Here is a 24,844-nt window from a genome sequence, read left to right as displayed (position 1 = left end):
ACCACAAATACTAAATGCTTGAAGGATGTGGGGACACAGTACTTCGTGCTGAGGCCCTTGAAAAAGAACTTGCTAAGGAGAGGGAGTGTTGTCTCAATTAATGATGAAGTATGACAGAGCTGCTGCTGAATACCGGAATCGCATCTTGCAACTTGAAGAAGAGAAAGACCGACTCAGCGGACGCAACAAGTCCTTGAACCAGTGGATTAAAGCTAATTGTTATTATTGTTGCTTTCCGAATACTGATTCTACTTGTGGTACTGATCCTCTGCTGCCTTAATGTGCGGAGCTTGAGAAGTCAAATAAAGAACTCTAGGAGAAAGCCACTGATTGGACCAATGCGTTCTATCATGTGACTGACCAGCACGACAAACTTGTCTTGCAAGTTGAGAAGTTGGAGCGTAACCTAGAGAAGGAGAAGAAGATGCATGAGGATGGCAAGGCTGATCTTGTTACTACCATGGAGACCATCAAAGATCGTGAGGCTAAGGTGGAAACTGCCACATTTTGTAAGGCCACCCAGCCGATTGTGGATATGATAGAGCCCCTAGCTGAAGGTGTAGAGCCTTGTCCGAGCTTAGAGATACTCAAGGATGCGCCAGAGAAGATTTTTGGCTACATTGAAAAGATGGTGAAGTCTATCTCCCAGTAGGTCTTGAGCTTTGTGAAGTCTTTCTATCCCCGAGTAAATTTACAACCCGTTGTTGAAGGGATGGCGTCAGACTGCTCGGATGAGCAATTCAAGGAGATTATGTGGGAGATGGATCCCATCACTAAAGAAGCTAGTAGCAAGCAGCTAGAACTTGAGTAGATATGGAGATGAAGAAACATTAGTATTTGTATGAAGAACAATTGTCAATGCTTCTAATATATTGAAGTCTTTATGCAATTATTTTCTTGCTTTGCGACTTGTTATTTTTAGTGCCTCCCACAATTAATCCTGATTATTGCTCGTACGATTAATGTGAGTGTCTGTGCACAAGGCTTCTTTTGTAAGCCTAATCAGATGCACATTGTAGAATACTTAGGACGTGTGCCGGACGATTTTGTCCACTGAGTTGAATAACTCACTAGAATTTTGCAGACTTGTTATTATGAGCCGTATTTGGACGATTTTGCCCAGGGAGCTAAATAGCTTGTTGGAGTTTTGTAGAATTGTTATTACAAGCCGCGATTGGGTGATTTTTCCTAGGGAGCTGAATATCTCATTAGGAGTACTGCAAACTTGCTTTTGCAAGCCGCGATAAGGCAAAATTAAGTAGTTGAATTATGATGAGGATATGACTGCTTTATTGAATTATAAATCTACAACTAGGGCCAATGGCCAATTACATGAATATGTAAATCTAAATTAAGGATAAAACTGACAAAGTTGCTCGATGTTCCACGAGTTGTTAACATCTTCACTAGATGGGTGTTGTAGTCTATATGATCCAAGTCCAGTGACCTTGGAGACGATAAAAGGCCCCTCCCATGGTAAGTTGAGCTTGTGCAGCCCTTTAGTGTCCTGGATACGGTGAAAGACCATGTCACCTATGTTGAACGATCGTTCTTTAACTTTTCAATCATGGTAGCGGTGAAGGCCTCCGACGTATCTTGCAGACTGGACGAGTGTTGTGCAGCAAGCTTCTTCAAGGTTGTTAATGTCTATATGCTTTATTTCTTCTGCTGCACCTTCCTCATATTGCTCGACTGTTGGGGATTTTCACATGACGTCAGCAGGAAGCACGGCTTCAGATCCGTAGCCGAAAAAGTAGGGCGATTACCCTGTAGGCTTGCATGGCTGGGTACGTAGCCCTCAGAGTACATTCGGTAGCTCCTTAAGCCACTTGCCTTCCTTGGTGTTGAAGATGTCGTGCAACCTTTCTTGAGAGCATCTAGCACCATCCTGTTGGCGCGCTCAACTTGGACGTTGGCCCACGGATGAGCGATGGAGACATATTGGACGTTCATCCCACTGTTCCGTAGTATTCCCAGAACCCTTGGTTGTTGAAGTTTGAACCCATGTCTGTAATTATGCAATTGGGGAAGCCGTAGCGATGAACAAGCTCGTCGAGAAAGTGAAGTACTCTATCTGCTTTGGGGCAGGTGACTGGCTTCACCTCGATCCACTTGGTAAACTTATCAATGGTCACCAGAACTTGGTTGAATCCTTCAGGCGCCGTGGGAAGTGGGCCAATCATGTCAAGCCCCCAGCACGTAAAGAGCCAAGAGGGTGGTATGGTGATCAGCTTGTGGGAAGGTACGTGCTGCTGCTTGGTGAAGAATTGGCACCCTTGGCATCGGCGGACTAGTTCCTCGGCGTCAGCGAGAGCTGTAGGCCAATAGAACCCTGATCTGAAAGCTTTACCCACGATTGTGCCTGAGGACGTGCGGTTGCCGCAAATGCCTCTGTGGATCTCCTCCAATATGTCCTCACCGTCTTGCCATGAGACGCACTTCATGAGCACTCCTAACGATGCACCTCTTCTGTAAAGCTTATCTCTGACTAGAATATAGTTCTTGCTACGCCATAAGACTTGTTCTGCATCAATGTTGTCTGAGAGTAGCTTGTGCTCTTTGATGTAATCGATGAAAGTAGCGATCCAGTCTACATCGATCATCATAACCTCCCGATCTGGCACGGTAGGATCTCAATCAGTGGTTGCTAATGGTGTCGGCTCCATTATGGATGGCTTGTGTAGCTCATGGACAAAAACTCCTGCTGGAACTTGAGTGCGTGTAGATCCAAGCTTTGATAGGATGTCTGCATCAACGTTGTTGTCATGGACGACATGGTGGAACCCCAAACCAGAGAATTTGTTCTCTAGCTTGTGTACTTCTAGATAGTACACATCCCACATCTGCTTCATGGCTGCTCCATCGCGGGCTCTTCCCCCACCAGCTATACTTCTACATCCTACAGAAGCAACTGAATCATGTACTACAGACGATTCTCATATACTTGCCCGTCACCACCACCTTCTGCTGACGAATTTGAAGAATCATGTCCTAGAAAAGGCAACTGCAGAGGCAGAAGCAGGATGAGTAAAGGAAGCAACCGTCCTGTGAGAGGAGCAACATGCTGCATGATAGAGCCTCGATGCGGCTTGCAAAATGCGCCCCCTCCCCTACTTCTCCAGTGGGAAATATGTTGTATTTTTTTTATAAGATTAATTTATGATGAAGTGTCGATTTTGATTAGATTTTTTCCTTGACGAATTTATGATGAATTATCAGATTATATTGGCATGTACTATTTTTTATAAGAGCCGTTCTGCAGACTCCATTGATGAAATCAGTGCTACGATAAAAATCACTTCGGGAGACACTTGTTAGCACCACTGATTTTGTAAATTGATTGGATACCATCATGTTATTGTTTCACTGAACTAATATTTGAAAACATCAGGCTTGTGTTTGTGCTTGTAATATTTTTAAAATATATCCCTATTTGCTATGTTGAAATGTAATTGTTTTGTGAGGAATGGACGGTAATCTTAGCACTATGGTATTAAAGTGTTTTTACCAACATATAGCTGGCAACCAAACATGTGACATAACTTTTTACCAAATATATGTAGCAGCAATCCAAATAGCAGCCACAGCGATTTTGCCGCATTTTAGTTATCAAACAAACAATCCATTGTTCCCACATTACGTGGCTTGCCACATGTGTGGCTAACATTAGGCATGGCAAATTATGGCCAGCAACCAATCATACCCTTAATGCTCATGGGTGAGTTCGTTAGTGATGTCGATGTGGTACACCCTGCCTTTGAGCTGAGCACAATGTTGTCGGACACTAGTGCAAGGAGCCAACAAAAGCCTTGACAAGGCCTTCACTGACAAACTTGATCTGCTCCAAACTTGGAACCAGATCTTCCCTAAATAGACCCGAGAAAAGATATCTAACTTATAGTCCATCATGCTCGACGAGATATTTGTTAGTGCCTAGCGCCCCAGCCAGCTAATGCTACAACCCTCAGCATCCCTAAGAGGGAGGGGTGAACTAGGACTAATTCAAATTTAAACTAGAATAAGCAAGTAGCCTTAGCCTAGAATTGTAAGTTGAAAGAAACCTTAACCTATGAGGGAATGCTAGATAGCAACTAACGAGCTAGCTGCTCATTAAGGACACAAATAAGAGCAATAAACAAACTTACAAGAAAGTAAATGCCAGAAGTAAAAGAGAGGGCAAGAAGTGACCAGATCCTTTCTTGAGGTAACAAGGAGTTGACGCTCCCCTTATAATCCTTGATGTGCAGCCACATAGGGTTTTGCTAGCTCAAGTGCTCACCAAGAATGTTGCTTTCTCAATCTCCAAAATGGCAAGCTTCAAATCAAGTACAGATCTTCTCCTTGCAGTAGGCTCCTATAATCTCCAAGACGTCACCAATGGCCTTCTGCAATCACCACAGCCTACTTGGTGTTGCTAACCACGCCAAGAGTAACAAGCTAGCTTGATGCCATTGTTTGACAAAAATCAAGCCCAAACCACATCTACGTGCACACTATGCTACTCCCCTCAGTCCTCACACAAATGATTTTCTTAAACTAAAATTATTAAGAACTTTTCACTACTGGAAAACTGAGCATTGGTCCTATCTCTTAGTACCAGTTGGTTTTTGACCTGGTACTAATGCTAACGGCTAGTTCCTCAGGAGCCCCCCATGACCCCCTTTAGTACCAGTTGAGAGCTCCACTTGGTACTAAAGGCCCACGAGCACATTAGTACTGGGTGGAGGCTCCATCTGGTACTAATGGGTGACCTTTAGTACCGGTTGGACCTACCAACCGGTACTAAAGGAGCTCCCAACCTTTAGTACCCCGTCACCTCATCCACCTTATCCATCTCCCCCCTATACCCGCTCCGTCTCTCTCTGCCCCCTCCCCCTATATTCCTCTCTCTCTCTCTCTCTCTGTCCTCTCTCTCTCTCAGCACCGCGGCAACGGGGCCAAGGGCGGCAACGGGGACAAGGGCGGTGGCAGGAGGCAAGGAGCGGCAGGAGGGCGGTGGGGCCGGGAAAGGAGTGGTGGGGCTGGGCAAGGAGTGGCGGAAGGCAACAGCGACCGCGAGGGCACGACGGACGGCAGCAGGAGGGCGGGGTGACCGGGCAAGGAGCAGCGGGAGGGTGCAGGGCAAGGAGTGGTGGACGGCGGTGGCAGGGCACGGCGGACGGCGGCGGGAAGGCGGCGGGGCTAGGCAAGGAGCGGCGGGAGGGCGCGGCAAACGGCGGTGGGAGGGCGGCGGGGCCGGGCAAGGAGTGGCGGGAGGGTGGTGGCGGCAGATGGCGGTGGACGGCGGTGGCGGACGGTGGCGAAAGGGCGAGGCGGGAGGGCGGCGGCGGCAGATGGTGGCGGACAGCGGAGGGAGGGCAGCGAGATTTTTTTTTTATTTTTTTTAATACCTCTTTAGTACTGGTTATTTGACCCGGTACTAAATCCCCCTTCAGTACCGAAGTAGCAATACCGATTGCACAACCGGTACTAAAGGGGGTTAGGAACTAACCCCCCCACTTTCCCCTTGCTAATCATTCTAAGTGTACTCTCCTTGACTCTTGAACATGGTGTACACTTGGGAAAAATATTATGCGCAGGAGTCCTACAACCTGCCGCGCGTGCAGGACGCTGCCATATGAAAGACGCATGGCTGTCTAGGAAATCGAACGCGTGTGCAGATCGGGTGGAAAATGAGCCAGCGCTGCTGAACGCACGCACCCCTCAGGCAGAAGACGAGCCAGCACTGAGCCAGCGGAAGACGAGCCAGCGGTGAACGCACGCGCTCCTCGAGCTAGCGGAAGACGAGCCAATGCTGCGTCTCGATTTCCTAGTCACGGAGTCACCACATGTAGGAGCTCCTCTCGTCCTCCGTATTATTGCCGCCTAGGGTTTGAGCCGTCACGCGTGCAGAATCAAGTGGCGGTGATGGAGATCCATATGAAGCTATCGGGTCTGGAGGCGGACTCGTTGGAGCAAGCCCTATCGGGCGGCGACGATGGAGCGATCGGCATGGCGGCATCGAATCTGGAGGCTGACTCATTGGAGCATGCCCTGCCGGGTGGCAGCGATGGAGCGATCGACTTGGCGCCATCGGGTCTGTAGGCGAACTCGTTGGAGCATGCCTTGCCCGGCGGCATCGAGACATTTAGCATCATGTAGGCGCCATCGACTACCTAGCCGAGGGGGCAAGGCGTCGTCAGGGGTGCATTCGTGCTCGTGCTTCATGGCTCCAGAACGGAGGGCACGCATGGAGCAGAATCTGGAGGTGACTATCTTTTCATCATGGAGTGAATTGCAGTGTCATTGTTCCCTAGTATGTAATGTTTAGCGTACAGACCCTGATTATCGTTCTGCATGTACAGTGACGTGAGGAGAGGGGAGAAGCAGCGGCAGTAGCGGTGATTAGGGGCCAGATGAGGTAACTGAAGGAACGTGAATAACAAATTGAAGTGATACTATAATAGTCTGTATTGTTGTAAGGCACCTTTAATTCTTGACTCATTGTACAACATGTGGTTGATGAAGTTGCGGAAAATTATTTCATCGTTCCTGAAGTTGGAATGTCTTTTGAATCTGACAAGGAAGCTTATGATATGTACAACACCTATGCAGGCAAGGTTGGGTTCAATATTAGAAAGAGCGACACAAAGCGTCGAAGAGATGGCAGTATCTATCTCAAATATATAGTTCGCAGTAGTCAAGGTCATCGACAAATTAAGTCATCAAAGGACACTACAAGGACAGGTTGCGATGCTCATATTCAGTTTAGTGTCAGCAAGGAGGGGGTTTAGTCAGTGCAGGAAGGTTGTGCTTGATCACAACCATTACCTTGCAAGTCCAAATAAAAGACAGAATCTTAGGTCCCAATGACGTGTTCAAGAAGGGGACAAGAAGCTAATTGGCCAAATGAGTGAGGGCGGAATGAAGCCAGCCCAGGTGTTTGAGTTTATGGTGCAATTTTATGGAGGAGCCGACAAAGTGCCATTCTCATGCTGAGATTGGTCGGCAGTGCAAAAAATACTTAGAATCCAATGATGCACAAACATTGTTGGAATACTTAAAAAATAAGCAGATAGAGGATCCAACATTTTTTTATGCCATTCAAATAGATGAAGATGGCAGGATGGCTAACTTCTTTTGGGCAAATGGTCAATCTATCATGGATTACACATGTTTTGGTGATGCCGTGCCTTTTGACATCACGTTTCAGACTAATAAGTTTGAAATGCCTTTTGCTCCACTCCTGGGAACCAACCATCACAAGCAGACTATAATTTTTGGGGCTGCATTATTGTTTAATGAGACTATTGAATCATTTGTTTGGCTATTTGAAACCTTTTTAACAGCAATGTCAGGTAAGCATCCCAACACAATTTTCACTGATCAAGATATGACCATGGCAGGTGCAATTGCTTATGTATTCCCAGATACAAGCCATCATCTTTGTTTGTGGCATATTTATCTAAATGCTGCTAACAATCTCGGTCATGTAATCCAGCAGCATCCAGAGAAGTTTCTTCATGATTTTAAGGGATGTGTCTATGAAGATATATCTGAGTTTTACTTGAACAAGAAGTGGGATGAATTGTTGTGTGAGTACAACCTTAAGGATAATGAATGGATGTTAAACCTTGTATGATCTGAGGACAAAGTGGGCTGCTATATACCATGACTCATTTACAACTGATATGAACTCCACTCAAAGAAGCGAAGGTATGAATAACGTATTCAAGAAAAGATTTTGTAGAAAACTGGGTATTTCGGAACTATTTGAAGAATGTGATAAGGTTTTTGCTAGTCTTCGTAATAATGAGTTGGATGAAGCTTTTCAATCATGTCGAAAGAGCCCAGTTGCACACATACCTCTTTTGAAGACCGCGGCTAAGTCATATACAAGTCGGATGTATAAAGAGTTTCAGGAAGAATTTAATGAACAATTTTCATTCTCTTGTAGGTGTCGATTTTGACATATACGGTTACATATATATACTCTGATTATGGAGCAACGATTGTGTTCAACAAAGCAGATATTACCATTACATGTGCTTGCAGAAAATACGAATCCATAGTAAAAAAATTTAATTGCAATTGTATAGTTTATAATACAAATTAATGAAATATGATATCCACATATAGGTCTATTATGCAAGCATGCCCTCAAAGTCTTCAATGCAAACGATGTTTTCTTATTGCCATCTCAATACATATTGAACAGATGGACAAAATATGCAAAGAGAGGATTCTATATTGAGAAATAAGGATCTGAGAAGGAAAGCTTGAAAACGCATGCTGCACGTATTGCACGAAAGGCGACATCCATTGCATTGAAGTGTTCACTGTCCAAAGAACTTCTTGTTGATTTGGAGAATGTCGTAGATAAGTTGGACTTGGAAGCAGATAATTCTCTAAGCAAGATGCAACAAAAAGCCAGTGAGGTCCCTCTAATTTCAAGGCGTTGATCTAGATCAATCTATCGTAAGTCATATGTGTTGGACTATATCCACTTTTCATATTTGATTTCCTTATATGCAACTATTTATCGGCAGTTTCATTTTCTGTGGTACAGGATCTTAATGATGGTAGCATCGATGTTAACAGTACGATGCCAAACTCTGCAAATGATGTGTATGGACAATCTTCGTCCATGGCTGCTCCTTTCATCCAAGGTGGATACGCTAATGCCATAATGCCATAATTTAATAATGCCATAATTTAATATGTACAGAGATTCTTCTACCGTGAGCGCTCCTTATATCCAAGAAGGATATACGAATCTCTTACTTGGAGTTGATCAAGCTGCCACATTACAGCCGGTTGTTAAGAAATTAAATTTTGGTGGAATGTCAAATCAAGAAAACATGTAACCTTTGTTGTGTTACATAAAATTTTATTTAGATTTGTATTATGTCAGTTGGTACTGTGTAACTCATTTATATTGTTTGATAAGGATCACATCACACTTTATGGATCTGTTATTCTTTTATACACATCACTTCCATGTACCACTCTTTAGATTTAACCCTTTTTCAGATTACGGAATATCTCAGATTTTGTTTGTGAAACGAATCACAGAAATCCTGGCTCCAGCGCTGGCTCGTCTTCCGCCGGCTTGAGGGGCGCGCGCGTTCAGCGCTGGCTCGTCTTCCGTCGGCTCAGCGCTGGCTCATCTTCCGCACGAGGGGCGCGCGCGTTCAGCGGCGCTGGCTCGTCGTCCGCCCGATCTGCGCGCGCGTTCGATTTCCTGGACAGCCACGCGTCTTTCATCTGGCAGCGTCCTGCACGCGCGGCAGGTTGCAGGACTCCTGCGCGCAATTTTTTCCCGTACACTTGAACCGACGTGCACTTCCGGGATAGAGACAGGGTGCATCACGTATGCTGCGGCCAGCATCCGTGCCCACATCAGATTCCACGGCTATACATACCAACCGGTCATTCATTACATGCAACGACGACGACCAAACCCCTTCCATACGCCGCACGTACGCGTGCCACACCACACGACGGCGGCATGGCGGCGCCGCGGTCCAGCAGACCGATCTTCGCCCGTGCCCTCCTCCTCTCCTTCCTCGCCGTCGCGGCGGCGGCGGCGTTCCTCTCGGCACCGGCTTCGGCCGCTGCGGCACCTGACGAGACGACGACGTGCGTGCCGTCGCTGCAGCGGCTGCTGTCGTGCCTGGACTTCATCGAGCACCGGGCGGAGGAGATCCCCGTCCCGTGCTGCGTCCAGGTGAGGAGAACGGTGGCGGAGCAGCCGTGCTGCCTCATGCATGTCATGCGCGGCAACGCCGCCAGGCTCATCGGACCCGAGTACGACAGCACCCGCGCCATGGTCAACGTCACAGCCGAGTGCCTCGGCGACGCCCACGTCCTCGTCTCCCTCACACGCAACTGCTCAGGTTCTTCCTTCTTCATTAATAATCCCCGTGAAGTTTCTCCAACTGGCAAATATTATTAGAGCCATGGATTTTGATTCATCGTGATCGATCGTTCTTGCTTTTTGTTAATTTCTTTCGCAGGCAAGCCGCTCCCGCCGCTGACACCTGAGTTTACGTTTACTACTGCCGTGGTGCCGCCGCCGCCATCGTCGTCGGGTGAGCAGCTAATAGATTGAACGGTTTTTGTGAAAATTTTGATGTGATATCGTGATTGACGCTGATTTCTCATTCGAATCTGGATCTTCGTCCTGCTGCACATACACAGAAGCATCGAGGCTGCAGGGCTCCTCGTCTTCCATCATCGCATTGTTACAAGCCGTTCTTGCCAGCATCGTCGTCTATGGAGCCGTAGCTGTTCGATGAAATTAGCTTTCGTCGAACTGCTGACTCAGCAATCAGTTGTTCATGCATATGAGTTGCCGTTGTAATTTTTTTGTGTCTAGGTAAATGCAGTGCAGTTCCAATTTGTTAGAGAACGTGACATGGACATGGATCTTGGGTGGAATGGTGATCGAACTTGTGTTCAGTCTGTTCTCTAGTTCCTTGCACATACAAGAACATTAACAACTCATGCATGATGTCAAAGATTTATTGTTCATCACGTTAACTTAACAAAAAAATATTGCTCAACGTAACGCACGCATGCGTGCGCATCTTTCACGCTCTAGTCGGCAGCGGTGGCGACGGCGATGGCGGCGAGGGCAAGAGGGCGATGGCCAGCTCGACCTCGTCGTCGAGCCCGCGGGCCGCGCCGTCCAGCGGCGACTCCAGCCCGGCGGCCGCAAACGCGCCGTCGCAGCGCGCGGTGGTGCCCGTCACCTCCTCGAGCAGCGCCTGCGCCCGCCGCAGGTCCCCGCCCTCGCGCCGCGCGGCGGCCCTCGCGGCGCGCCCGAGCCGGCGCACAGCGGCGGCGTACTCGGCGGCGCACGCCGCCAGGCAGCTCCGCCGCGCCGGGACCGTCTCGTTGGCCCGCAGCCCGGCGATCCTCTCCCCCGTGGCCTTGGCCGTCGCCCTGGCGGCCCGCGCCGCGATGGCGGCGAGGCCCCGCGCGTCGGCGGTGGCGCTGCCGCTGTCGCGCCCCAGCTTGTAGACGCAGTAGTCGTAGCTGCTCCGGTCGCCGGCGGCGTAGCTGTCGCACTGCTCCTGCACCGTGGTGGAGGCGGCGGCGGCGGCGGCCGTGCACGCGTGCGGGATGACGAGCAGGAGGAGCGTGGCGGCGCAGAAGAGAGCTTGGAGGGAGGCCATGGTGAAATGCTTAGGCTCTGCGTTTCTCGGGTGTTCATCGATCGATCATATAAGAAGGATGGCTATTTTTTGGAACGGTTGAAGTGAGTTTAATTCCCGGCGTTGGGTAACACAAATGAGCTGAATGGGATCGTTTCAATTTTCAAAGGTTTTTTGGTGTTTCTTTCTTTTTCCCCTTCTGCAGTTCCCCTTTGTAATTGAGTAGGAAAACTATATATATGTGTGTGTGTATGTATGTATATACACACACATATATACATGCAAGCCACACAAAATTTCTGCGTGACTAAGGGGGTGTTTGGATACTAGGTGCTAAACTTTAGCAGTGTCACATCGGATGTTCGAATGCTAATTAGGACTAAACATGAGCTAATTATAAAACTAATTGCAGAACCCCTATGCTATTTCGCGAGACGAATCTATTAAGCCTAATTAATCCATCATTAGCAAATGGTTACTGTAGCACTACATTATCAAATCATGGACTAATTAGGTTTAATAGATTCGTCTCGCGAATTAGACTCCATCTGCGCAATTAGTTTTGTAATTAGCCTATGTTTAATACTCCTAATTAGCATCCAAACATTCGATGTGACATGTGCTAAACTTTAGCGTGGGGTATCCAAACACCCCCTAAACCTCGGACAGATAGTTTTGGTTTAGACATGCCTGAAATTAATTCGATCTGACTGTCTAAAATCTAAATAGGTTTGGTTTATTTTCCATGGAGAAGCTGCACTGTACAGCAGGTTGTTATCACGTGGGGTTGTACACCAACATGAAGAGCACGACAAAGCATGTGGCAATAAAATATTCTAGGAAAAAAAGTTTAAATCTCATTACATGCGCACAGATGACCACGGATTGTCCCAAGTATGCCCTTACAATTGCAGTCATAAAAAGAAGGTGAGAAAAAGATGAGCTTCATCTTCAATATATCAAGTCACTGGTAGATGAGCTCAGGGGCAGAGGTAGAATTTAGAAAAAAAAATTCTTTATTGAAGGGGCAACAATGCTATTTTCTAAAAGGAATTGTTTGAATATAAATCCCTACAATTCCAAATGACTACTGCATCACATTACCGCGTGGCTCACTGCCACTGTATACGAAAGCAATGAACATTTGGACCAATTTCGAGAGCCAAACAACGAAATTTGGTGAAACTGGAGGACAATATTGATCCTTTTGGGTTTTTTTCATCGGCAGTCGAATGTTTTTAGTTGTGAAAAGTATTTGTCATCAGTCTAGTCTTTTGTGGTTTGATCGGTTGATCCTAACAAAAAATAGGAAAAGCAGTTCCCAGATTTGGGCTGGGTTCTAGCAACGCCCAGCCCAATAACGAGCAGGTCCAGCTTGAAAAGTTGGCCATTCCAACGAAGCCTTAGGCTGGGCTGTTAAAAAAAGCCTTTGGGTCCATTCCTCCTCCAGTGCTTCAGCGATTCAGCCAACCTTGCAAGTTGCAGCCAACCATGGCGCGCTGCTCCCACGCGAAGCCGTTCTGCGCCACCGCGACTCCCCGCCTCTCACGCCGCCGCCGCCGGCATCTCTCCGCGAACGCCACTTCCCCGGCCATTTCCACCAGCAAGCCACGGTTCCCGGCCCTAAACAAACCGGCCAAACCGCCGCCGCCGCCTCTCCTCTCGCGCCCGAAGCTCCCCGTCCCCAACCCCACCACCACCGGCACCGCCGACGACAAGGACTGCACCAAGAAGCCACCGCCGGAATCCGCTGCCGCGCCTCCGTACTCGTCGGGCGCCGGCGACGTTCTCCGCCTGATGGACGCGCTCGGCCTCCCGCCCGACGAGGACGTCTACATCTCCCTCCTCAGGGACTGCGCCAGCGCCGCGGAGGTCGCCGCGGTGCACGCGCACCTCGCGCGCCGCTGCGCCTGCGCCCCCGCCGGCGGTGGCCTCCCGCTGCCGCTCGCCAACCGGGTGCTGCTCTCCTACGCCGCGTGCGGGGACATCGGGGCCGCCCGCCGGGTGTTCGACGAAATGCCGGCCAGGAACAGCATGGCGTGGGCGACCATGGTCTCGGCTTACTCGGACGCGCGCTTCCACCACGACGCGATGCGCCTGTTCGCGTTCATGTGCCACGAAGCCCGGGACCTCACCAGTGACGGCTTTGCCCACGCCACTGTGGCCGTGCTGCGGTCGTGCACCCGCGCGGGCGAGCTGCATCTCGGCGAGCAGGTGCAGGCGCTTGTCGTCAAGGAAGGCAGGGTCTGTGGCGCCATCGGCAGCGCACTGGTGCAGCTCTACTGTGAGAGCGGCAGCCTTCACAGAAGAGCACGGCAAGTGCTCGCGATGATGATGGAGCGCCACTGCCATGAAACCGTTCCCGAAGCAGCCTGGACGAGCCTGATCACGGCCTGCCACCGGGACGGCCTGCTGGACGAGGCCACCGACGTCTTCAGGGACATGGCGTCCGCCGGCGTTCCCAGGAGCAGCTTCTCGCTGTCGAGCATCCTCGCCGTGTTTGCCGAGTCAGAGAACCAGCAGCACCAAGGGTGCTGCGGGGAGCAGGTGCACGCCGACACCATCAAGCGCGGGGTGGACACGAACCAGTTCGTCGGCTCTGGGTTGGTGCACATGTACGCGAAGCAAGGGCGGCTGGCGGACGCCGCCAGGGCGTTCGAGGCGATCGGTGGCAGGCCCGACGCGGTGTGCTGGAACGCCATGGCCATGGCGTATGCTCGCGGCGGACGGTACAAGCAGGCCGCGCGAGTCATGTACCAGATGAAAGCTGCCGGGATGAACCCTTCTGAGGAGATGACGGATGCGGTTAGGTTGGCCTGTTTCAGATGAATATGAACTGCCAAAGTGAGTTACTTGACTCGGTCAGTGTACACTAACACACCCTATGGGATTCAGAAAAGAGTATCAATAAATTAATTCCTCCAGTAACAGCATTTGTATACTACCTATGACTATCAATGTTTTGTAGACGTATAATTTGCAGCAGGCCCGACTCACTAATCATTATTCAGTCCTTTGTGATGTGGATTAGCTATAGGTCCTGTTTGGCACAGCTCCACTCCTACGGCCTGTTCGCTTCAGCTTATAAGCCAGCTGAAAAGCTGAAACGGCTGATTTGTTGTGAGAGGAAAACACTGTTTGGTGGCTGATAAGTCAGCTGAATAAGCTGAAGCGAACAGGCCCTAAACTCCAGCAACTCCATCAAAAAATTCAGCCAAACACCCTAACTTCAAAACTCCATGGAGTTGCCAACTCCATGGAGTTGTAGTGCAAATGGAGGTGGAGTTTTGGAGCATCTCTTTTGCTACTTCAGAAACCACTCTTTTGAACCTCCTCGTGGAGTTGGTGGATAATTACCCACCAATGCCATTGGTTACATAGAAAAAACGGTTCGTTCTATTTTCCTCCGAGACTCCACGCGCTCGTCTCCACCGGTCTCCACCGCGCTAGCGCCGCCCGTCGCTCCCGCCGTCGGCTGCCGTGGCCCCTCCGTCCTGCACGCTCCGGCCTTGGAGCCCCGCCGCCGGCTGCTCCCACCACCGCCCGCCCGAGCCCCGCCGTCGGCCGCACCCCCCACCGCCGGCAGCACCACCCACCTGCTGGTGCCTTCCTCTCCTCTTCCTTCGGGTGATCAGTGGGCAACGGCAGAGAGAGGAAAAGGAAAGGAGGAAGAAAGGAGGGGGAGAGAATAACAAGTGGGGCCTGAATTGGGGGCAACAATGACAATTAACACTGAAATTGATTTTTTTTGGAGCTGAGAGTACCCATTTAGCCAAACACCCCATTTTATTTCTAAAGTGGAGCTGACTCTACCTGGAGTTTTGGAGTAGAGCAGCTTCACCCAAAGCTGGAACCATGCCAAACAGGATCATAGTTTGGAGCATTCAAGAATGAAATATGCCATTACAGCAACAAGAAAATCAAATGCATTATTCCACTCCCTTATGAGCTCGTATGAAGGATACTGAAGTAAATCCATATCTCAGTGCAATCTTGCAAGCTAGCTATACACGTGAACCTTTATAAGGTCAGTACAGAGACCACGTTCAATACACACCCCACATCATCAGCAACAGCAAATCCGAGACATGTTGCTCACACTCCTACCCCGTACTTATATTCCCCTGACAACTTCAGTTGATCTGTGAGATTGGTTCATCTTTAACCCATTCAGAAAAAAAAAATGAGCATGCCCTTCAAATGGGCGAACAATGAAACGTAACCAACACGCAACATTTCTATGTACAACGTAATCTACGATTAGCTCAACAGCGCTACTGCCCATCTACACCCCAAATATACAGCGCCAGGTCATTGCTCTCTCACATCAGGAATCACGGGGACCTCGGCAGGGTAATCAGATAACTCTACGTTGAGGAAGTTCGACAGCTCGTACGGTTCTGCTGAAGTAGCAGTTTTGACTTCCAAACTTTGAGTGGGCATTGTTTCTGCCTGATTTGCCTTGTTCAGCGGTAAGCTTGACATTGCTGGAGCTTTTGAGCTCACGACAGTGACTTCCGCCAGCTCTACTAATTGCTCTCCAGTTGGCACAACAGTGCTGGGGCTGTATTTTGTAGGTTCATCTTCCTCCTCATTACTGTAGAGCACATATTCATGATATGTAGGTGCAAACTGCAACATGGGAGAAAACAGTTATATCAAACAAAGTTGAAACTGCACTCTGGAAATTGAGATGCAGACAGAACATGCGTATGTTTCGCATCTGGGACCAGGATGAGTTGTGAAGGGACTGCTAATTTACCTGGTGTACAGTGTCATGATAGAAGTCGTTGAATTTCATAGCATGAAGAAGGCTTCCCTTGAAACCACCAAAAGGACGAGCATTGGAGCCAGCGTATTCCTTATAGGAGAATGCAAATCGATGCCCAATGGCTGCTATCAGCATCTCAACACACAGAACAAAGTTCTGGAGATAAGCTGCTTTCTCAGCATCTCTTATGAATCCAGATTTTGCAGCAAGGAAAACCAACACGCCCTGTGAGAAAAGCTTTCAAATTAATACAAAAAAAAAAATATTTCACTGAGTAACAGGAAATACTGGTGGGATCATTTTGCTTGCAGGCTAATGGCTCCCAAGTAGATTCAGAGAAAGACATGAATATATCCTTACAATGGACTTTACCTGCCAATACGTGAGAAACACAACTGATTTTATTATGATGAACTTTGGGACAGGGTTATATGGCTGAAGTAGATCTCTGCATGCCGCATAAAACAGTGCAAGAGCAAACAGTGCCATAGAGTATGAGATTGTATAGATGATAGTTATGTATAGATAAGACTGGTTCACACTGAAGTTTCCATCTTCATATTTTCCTTTAGCATGAAGTATGAAGGTGATAACAACCAAGATTGGTTTCAGGATTACAAACTGCAGACAGCCTTGTTTGCATCTCCTTATGAAACGCCTGTCAGGAACACAAAATACGACCATTTAGCACTTGCACAAGAAGTTGTGTTGATCAAACAATCACACAAAGGAGAATTACGCACCCATCTAGAGGAATAGCTGGTAAACAGCAAGTCATCAGGAACCATGAGGGTTTCAGAGACTGGCCACTCAAACTTACCACCACAGTTCCAGGGCCTCCTACCCATGCCAAGCAAAGTGAAAAGAAATTGTAGATGACCCAAGCATCATAGCTAAAACACAATTCAGCAAGTAAGTTTTGATATGATTCTAGCTTTTGTACTGCTTGAAATAGCTCAAAGTTGTCAGGGAACTACAGAAACAATAAAAGACAACAGGAGGTACAACACATGAACCTTGACTATCCTACAAGAACACCAGGAGGAATAATACTTAGGGCAGCTAATCAAATTACCACTTACGAAAATAAACAGATATAAAAAATAATAACATAAAAGAGTGAATCATTACGTCTGTCATTTGCCAGCAATTACACCAGGGTGTTGGGAAGAATCCACAACATGCCAAAAGATCATTTCAAGAGGACCAAAATATTGTTCAATGTATTTGACATCATATTACTACAATCAGTGATATTCTGCAATCTGCATAAGTGCTACAATAAATCAATAATGCACTCATGCCTCTGAGTCTTAAGAGAGGTAGTCTCCACTACTCCCTCTAGTCACAAATAAGTGAAATTTTAGGGTTGTCTGAAGTCAACCATGTCAAACTTAAAGAGTACAAATTATCTCTTGTGCATTGAGATTGATACTTGAAAGAAAAGATGAGTAGATTTGTATTGAAAAGTAGGTTCACAATAGTGTACTTTTGCTATGTGTTACAAATGTATTTTAACAAAAACTAATGGTAAAACTGTGTTTTGGAGACTGATGGTCTCCAAAACTTCACTCACTTGTGACAAGAGGGAGTAGTTAATAAAGAGTTCATGGTTCCTATGCCCAAGGGCACTAAACAACTGTTGTCAGCACATACATGCAACCCAAATATAGGATTAAGAATTCCAATTAAAAATGCTGGGTAAATATATCATGATTTTTTTGTATTTGGTGTTTGTTTGTACTGCAACCTTTTTTATCTTCTTAGTACAATGAGCCAATGACACACAGTTCTTCTACGTGTTTGAGAAGAAAAATATATCATGGATTTATTGGTCACAGGAACAATATTAAGGAGACGACAAAATTAGATAAAAAGTTCAATGATAATGAAGATTGAAAAAGGATGGTTAGAAATGTTATGTGATCTATAGTTCAACAATGAGCCCACTAGGGATAACAAATAACTAAGCATCATTTTATCTGGAGCATACATTTTCAAAAAAAAACTATAACAATAAAATCATCCATTAAAAAAAGAACAATAAAATAGTCTGAGTTATAATCTAGGTAATTTCACATTTACTGGAGCCATAAGCATTAGCATGTAGTTATTGTTAGTGAAACAGTTCTGAGTGTTAGTTATGGGGTAAGGTACTCTGGTTGATTTTACCTAACTGAACTCAGGGAATTACACAAACTCAATAGAACTTAAGTATCCATAATATTTAAAAGGAACGATCATGAAACATAGATCAACGTCTCTAGAAAATAGAACAGTTTTAATTCAATAGGCAGTTCGACACAAAAAACACAAAATACATGGCATGATCAAATAGTTGTTTGATTGTGGATCTACCTGCTATGAACATTTCTAGAAGTGGGGTAAGTTCAGCACTGATCATTTACTAACACAAAGTATTATTTTTTACCATATCTCAATTATTTGATAGGCTATATGGATCCATGGACTACGATATGTCATAGGAACCACAGTCATGAGATGAGCCAAGTAAGATATTGCTCATAAAGCTAATATCATGATTTTATGGTAGGCATGCATATCTAGAAAACCAGCCCACATGACCAATTATCTCTATGACTTAGTCCTTGATTGGATAAGTATGAAGACAATTGAACTTCACTTCATTAATCAGCAGGAACCGGCACTGTGGGAAACTCCCCACAATTATGCGCCAAAAGATCAGCAGAAACCATTTCTGCACTGCAGTGTTAGAAGTAGCTTACCCATATAATTTCATGTATAATCCATTAATTCTTCTGAACTAACGTTCTTGCTTTCCATTAGGTCATGCCTCACTACTGGTCGGGTTGACTAAAAACAGATTCTAGTTCAGTGACATAAGCAACTTGAGTTACTCCCCTATGTCAGGCATATTAAATGGCAATACAACTACTGCAATACCATAACTAAACAAAGTTGAAAGTTCACACCCTTCCCACCTTAAGCTTTGTTTCGTGCGACACTGCAATTTGTCATTGGTTAAGGTGATGGTCTGATGGATCATATAAATTCACAGGGCTTATGACAGATGGGTGCTAAAAAAGAGTGCTACTAGAGCAGTTTTATTTATTAATTCTTACTATGAGGGCATCATTATCCATCAGAAATACATGTATACATGCTTCAAGTGATAAACATGAACCAGGTGACACACAGAATAAAACAAAATAGGTTTTAGCTGCAAGGAGTTAACTTACATTTCTCGAATAGAATTGAAGTAGATTGCTTTACGCGGTAAGATAAGGGAAAGAAATGACATCACTGCATATACCTGCAAATAATGTACTTATAAATTGTTATTAATTTAATAAAAGGTGGATACAAGGTGCATCTGTAGGATGATAAAACTAAAAAATTGAACACAATCCACATGCATACATATACGATTCCATGCTGACACTTTATACCAGCTATGTAGGACAAATATTCACTTTAGATGCACGGAGAGCAAGCATACTGATCATATGTACTGTGTTAAACCAAAGAGAGCAAAGGCATGGAACAAATGGCCTAACCAAACCCCTGTGATATAACTAGTGGATCCTAACTGCACGTGGCTGACAAACTGCGCAGGAATCAGAACTGAAAATTCACATTTGTAAGATAATCTGTGTCATTCTAGTTGTTCTGATAGTTCCACACTTCCACTACAACCAAAATTCATTCTAGGAGATTAATTAAAGAATATCTGAGGCAGGGTGCAGAACGAGAATATAAGCCATTCCACTCAGCAAGTTACTTCAACTCCCACAGGGCTATATATGGTTTAATAGTTCCAAGCATCATTTTCAGCTTCAAGTACACCAGCTATCTGTTGGCATGTGCTTATCGCGACATTATAGGTGCACCAGCTATCTGTTGCAGTGGCAAGTGGGAAAATTCAGAAAAAGTGGTTTCGTCCTCCATCGCAAAGGAAACATAAAAATGATGTACAATATTCAGAAAACAACCTTATTCCCCAAAACCCAAATATCAGCGTATCAACCTTCTGAAACAGGGACCCTTTGTTTGTTGAGACAAAATTATCGATGCTAAGGCAGCCGCTGCATACCATTTGCTTAGCAATCTGTCTGCATACCCAAGTATGCAACCCAAGCATGAATACTAACTCTTGGTTTGTTGCTACCCGTGGTACTCCATAACTTCATAGAAGCATCAATAACCAAAACGTTATAGCTTTAGAAGAAATCCAGTCAGAAGTCACAGTTCGCCCACAAATCGCAGCTACGAGCTAGAAGAGCTGAAGCAAACAGCTAAAATTCGCCTACGGAACCGGCCTACAGGGTGGCGCGGCAGCAGCGGTGGCGTACCGGGACCATGAGGATGATGCGGACGATGAAGCGCTGGTGCGTGGGCTCGGCGTAGTGGAGGAGGTGGCGGTGCACGAGGCGCAGCGCCATCACCGTCGCCGCCGCGGCGGAGGCCAGCGCGGCGGCCGTGTACGCCGCCGCGGTGGCCCACCCCTCCATCCCCGTCCCGTCCCGCCCCCGCCCCGCCCGCCCGCGAGGGGAAACCCTAGGCGTCCCGCGGCGAGGGGGGAAGAGGAGGAGGAAGCGGCGAGGATGGGGGCGAGCGGGGGAGCAGGCAGGCGGAGGTGGCGATGCCGGGGGCAAGGCAATCGAGATTCGAGCGGGCGGGGACGGATGTTTCCGCGTGGCGTACAGGCGTGACGGGAATTGGGATTTGGGTTCCTCAGTTTTGACTTTTGAGACTGCTCGGAGTTGAGCGGATCTGAACGCTGAAGTTTCGTCAGGAGAAAAAAGAAAGCTTAATTCAAAAAAGAAGAAGAAGAAAGTTTCGTCAGGGGACTTGGCTGCAATGCAAGACTCTTCGCGCGCTGCCGTCGGCGGTGAGGGTCAGATTAGCTTGGAGTGCTCAACTCCAACGCGCTCAACAACAAAATTGCAGAGTTTTTCCGAGTTATTTGTAATCGTAAATCGTTGGGAATAAAAAACGGTGAACCCACGTTTTCCGGTGAAAAAACCAGTTGAGGCGGACTTCTACATGAGGAAAACCCCCCGCGCAAAAAACCAGCTGCGTCGCCCTCGCTTCCTGTAGCGCCGCCGCTCCCCGCTCCTGGGCCTGGCTGCTGCATGTGATGCCGCCTCCTGGGCCAAGCTTCATACACCTGGGCCAGCCCTCATGCGTGCGCACAATCAACCAGCAACGGCAATGCCATCCGCGCATTTGTGCCAGGCCAAATTGGCCGGTGGTGCTACCTGCTAAGCACCACAGCAGATAACACGAAGACCCTCAAAACAAAAAAAAAAAAAGGTGATACGATGAGATCATCATTCCACATCCTTCCGAAGCTGTTTTTTTTCCTCTGATCTCCAAAATAAATGAACTTTATATTTATTTTGATCGTCCTCCGACATGGTGTAGTCCAATTCCGTATCTAAAATCATCTACAATATCGTCTACTTTGGCCATACTTTATGGTCTTTTTTCAACATAATCACATATGCTCCATTTATATGATTTCTCATGTATTTATAGCATATTTCTGAAAAAAGCAGAAATACCCAAAGTCCTAGAATAGTGAGGGTTAGTACTAAATAAATGCACAGATATGGACTTGTTGACGCCGGATTTCGGCACCAGTAGAATCGGCGCCAAGAAGAAAGGAAATCGGGGAAGCACAGTTGGGAATCGGCCAGATGATGCTATAGTGCGGAATCGACTGGCGACTTTTGTCTCGCTTCAAGACGAATGCGCCAGAATCCCAATCGGTAATCTTTTGCCGATGAGAAATCAGCCGATTAGGAGGATGGACTAATTGGGCTTGTATGGGCTTGGAAAGGGATGGAAGGATAAGGTGGAGGTTAGCCCACGAAGCGTGGAATAACTAACCTAGCACGAATTGTGCTTGTAGATATTCGTTTTCTGTTTGAATTAGAGATAGAATTCTAGTCGGTTAAGAAGTTATCTGTATGGGGCTATAAATAGCTACCTTTGTAAATCTGTAGTCATCAACCAATCAATACAACAAGCTACTTTTTCTTCGTACTTACTTTCGAGCGGGCGACTTCACCATTACTTTCTCTTTTCACGAGTTCGTGCGGGTTGGCAGGGCTGCATCATCTTGATCTCCGGCCGATTCTGTAAGTTCCGTTTATCGAGTAATATCTAAGCTTTAACTTCCGGCGCATCGCTGTTGTTTCGTTTAGATTTATTCACTAGTTATCGATATTTGCTAGATTCATAGGTTTTTACCTGTTTTTCTAGTTTTTATCACCAGTTATCCAGCTAGGAATCGGTAGTATCGGCTTTCTTTATTTTCTGTCGTTAGATTCATCTATTGCCGATTAGATCTGTTCCTAGTGTTGTCATCGTAAGCTTTGTTCCGATTACTTTAGTAATTTCCTGTCTACAAGGCTATAGAGATCAGGCTGTCTTGTAGCCGATTTCATTATCACAGAAAATCGGCCGATTCGCCGATAAACTCTCTCGATCGGAAACCTAGCCGATCGTAATTTCTGGACCTGACACGCGTTCTTCCTTGCCAATCAACAGGTCAGATTGGCTGGCACGCCGCGCGAACCGCACCAGGGCATTCACCCGAACAGGAGCTAAGCAGATTCTCCCGGGTCGTGTGTCGGTCGCTGGGATTCGGTTGACCGATTTCTAGCACCAACACACTTTTGGCACGCCCAGTGGGACCAATACAACCGCTATCATGTCAAAAGCTGCTGAAGTCTCTGAAGATAACGTCATCGAAGTGACGGAAGCAGATCTAAAGGACGACCAAAAGGAAGATCTGAATAAGTATATGGAACAAGTCCGGAAAACTTGCTTAAAATCCTTCAGTCGTTCCAGGAGCGGGGAAACTGTTAAGAAAACTCCTTTCCCTACTCCCCGTCAGATCACAATTTCTGAGGATTCGGATAAAATGTCCGATATGATTCAACAATCTCTTCATCACGCCTTCATCAATCAATCCCCGGTGCTTTCAAACATGGTGCACAATGCCGTTGTCAACTCCTTCGCCGGAGGCATACCTCAAGGATACAGGGGACCGACGTATTTTCAGCCGATTCCACCAAATCAGGCTTATCCGGCTTCACAGCCGATCCAATCTTCTGTTGGAGGATCCGGTGCTTCTGCGTCATCGACTCCTTTGGGATATGGTTCCATCCAACTGTCCTCTGCACCATTCCCTCCAGTCAGCCCTTCACCCTGGGGGGCACCTTTAAACACGGCCGGTCTGAATCAATCAGACAGTCAAGGAAATCCTCCGTTCCAGACACTCTCCCAAACGGCCACCCGGCCGACCATACCACCATACCAGCCTGTCGCTCCGGAGGTCAACAAGACGTCAGAGCTCATGCTATATGATGAAACGAGTGGTTCATTCAAACAGCCAACCTTTACCACACCGCCGGCTTATACTCAGATACCACCTTTTCATCAATCTCCTTTTATTCAGCCTCCGATTTATCAGCACGTGCCGGTACCGCAGCCGACCATTCCCCAGCAACAACCAGATTGGTCGGCGCAAATTGCGGAGGTAATGCAAGAACAATTCGGCTTGAAGCCGAAAATGCAAACTTATACCTATAGAACACCATACCCATCTACATATGACTTGTTGCCGTTCCCCCATCGGTACAAAGTTCCTGATTTCACCAAATTTTCGGGGATGGATGACACTTCGACCGTAGAGCATGTGAATAGATTCATCATTCAATGCGGGGAGGCAGCTACGCAAGATGCCCTGCGGGTACAGTTGTTCTCGTCATCCTTGTCTGGATCGGCCTTCCAATGGTTCACGACTTTGCCACCAAACTCAATTATCACGTGGGCCAATCTAGAAAGACAGTTCCACAAGTACTTCTATGCTGGGGTCCATGAAATGAAGCTGTCCGATTTGACTAGCCTCCGGCAGAGAAGTGATGAGCCGATACCCTCGTATATACAGAGGTTTCGGGAAATCAGAAACAAATGCTACTCCCTGGCTCTAACCGATGCGCAGTTGGCCGATATAGCTTTCCAAGGCCTTCTGCCACACATTAAAGAGAAATATGCCTCACAAGAGTTCGAGAGCCTGAGCCAGATTGTTCACCGATTGTCCGGGCAGGAAGTGCGTCCATTCGATCCGCGAAGGAATTTCCAGAAGAAAGTGGCATTCCTGGAAGAATTAGAGGATGAGGAAGATGTCGAAATCGGACTTGCGGAGTGGATTAAAGGAAAGAAGCCGATATCATGCCCATTCGGCAAAAAGGAGCCGGAAGCATTTGGTTTCGATACAACTAAAGCCGATAAAATCTTCGATCTTCTACTCCAGGAAGGGCAGATTAAACTCTCGCCTTACCATACAATACCCTCTGCCGAACAATTAAAAAAGATGAAGTATTGCAAGTGGCACAATGCCACATCACATGATACCAACGAGTGCAAAATCTTCAGGCAACAAATACAGTCGGCCATTGAGCAAGGCAGACTCAAATTTGAAGTACCGGCAAAATCGGCCAAACCAATGAAGATCGACCAGCACCCCTTTCCTACCAACATGGTTGATACGGGAAAGAATTCTCTCCAAACAAAAGTGCTGACGTCCGAGTCGGCCAAAAAGAGCGGCGCTGTCGATCCCAGAAATCAAGCTACGTCTGAAGATGTCAAGGGAAAGCGGCGAATGGAGGACGACGATGGTGAGTCAAAAGGGCCACGCATTACCTCTCAGTTCTTGCTCCAGAAGTACCAACGACAACATGAACGCTCAAGGTCCCGAGAAGAAGCAATGCGTCGGCACGAGGAGCACTGGAGATGCCCGTTCTTCATTCATTGTTGGGAAAATAACCTCAGGTTACCATCGGCCGATACTTGCCCAGAGTGCAACGGTCCTTATCGAGGCAATCGGCCGTTCAACAGGTCTCGCTCCAGGGACGGAAGGCCAGAACCGATCAGC

General features: G+C 47.1%; 4 protein-coding genes across 4 annotated transcripts; 2 read left to right on the top strand and 2 right to left on the bottom strand.

Moving 5' to 3' along the window:
- The first annotated feature begins 9,447 nt into the window (after positions 1–9,447).
- Positions 9,448–10,077, top strand: LOC117844062 (uncharacterized). Its single transcript, XM_072291938.1, has one exon. The coding sequence runs from the start codon at positions 9,491–9,493 to the stop codon at positions 9,935–9,937; it is 447 nt and encodes a 148-aa protein (XP_072148039.1). The 5' UTR covers positions 9,448–9,490; the 3' UTR covers positions 9,938–10,077.
- Positions 10,078–10,503: 426 nt separating this feature from the next.
- On the bottom strand, positions 10,504–11,162 carry LOC117844061 (uncharacterized). Its single transcript, XM_034724837.2, has one exon. It carries the CDS (start codon positions 11,160–11,162, stop codon positions 10,575–10,577), a length of 588 nt encoding a protein of 195 aa, XP_034580728.1. The 3' UTR covers positions 10,504–10,574.
- Positions 11,163–12,563: 1,401 nt separating this feature from the next.
- LOC117842792 (pentatricopeptide repeat-containing protein At1g31790) lies at positions 12,564–14,151 on the top strand. Its single transcript, XM_034723306.2, has one exon. The coding sequence runs from the start codon at positions 12,633–12,635 to the stop codon at positions 13,968–13,970; it is 1,338 nt and encodes a 445-aa protein (XP_034579197.1). The 5' UTR covers positions 12,564–12,632; the 3' UTR covers positions 13,971–14,151.
- A 945-nt stretch (positions 14,152–15,096) lies between these two features.
- LOC117843796 (uncharacterized) lies at positions 15,097–20,687 on the bottom strand. The gene is made up of 6 exons (XM_034724511.2): positions 20,247–20,687; positions 19,134–19,207; positions 16,656–16,805; positions 16,285–16,570; positions 15,904–16,137; positions 15,097–15,773 (listed from the first exon to the last, which is right to left on the bottom strand). The coding sequence occupies exons 1-6, from the start codon at positions 20,403–20,405 to the stop codon at positions 15,453–15,455; spliced, it is 1,224 nt and encodes a 407-aa protein (XP_034580402.1). The 5' UTR covers positions 20,406–20,687; the 3' UTR covers positions 15,097–15,452.
- Positions 20,688–24,844: the final 4,157 nt, after the last annotated feature.

The sequence above is a fragment of the Setaria viridis genome, chromosome 2, assembly GCF_005286985.2.
Source record: "Setaria viridis chromosome 2, Setaria_viridis_v4.0, whole genome shotgun sequence".
NCBI lineage: Eukaryota > Viridiplantae > Streptophyta > Magnoliopsida > Poales > Poaceae > Setaria > Setaria viridis.
The sequence above is the reverse complement of the archived record's forward strand: the minus strand, read 5'-3'. Positions and strand labels throughout refer to the sequence as shown.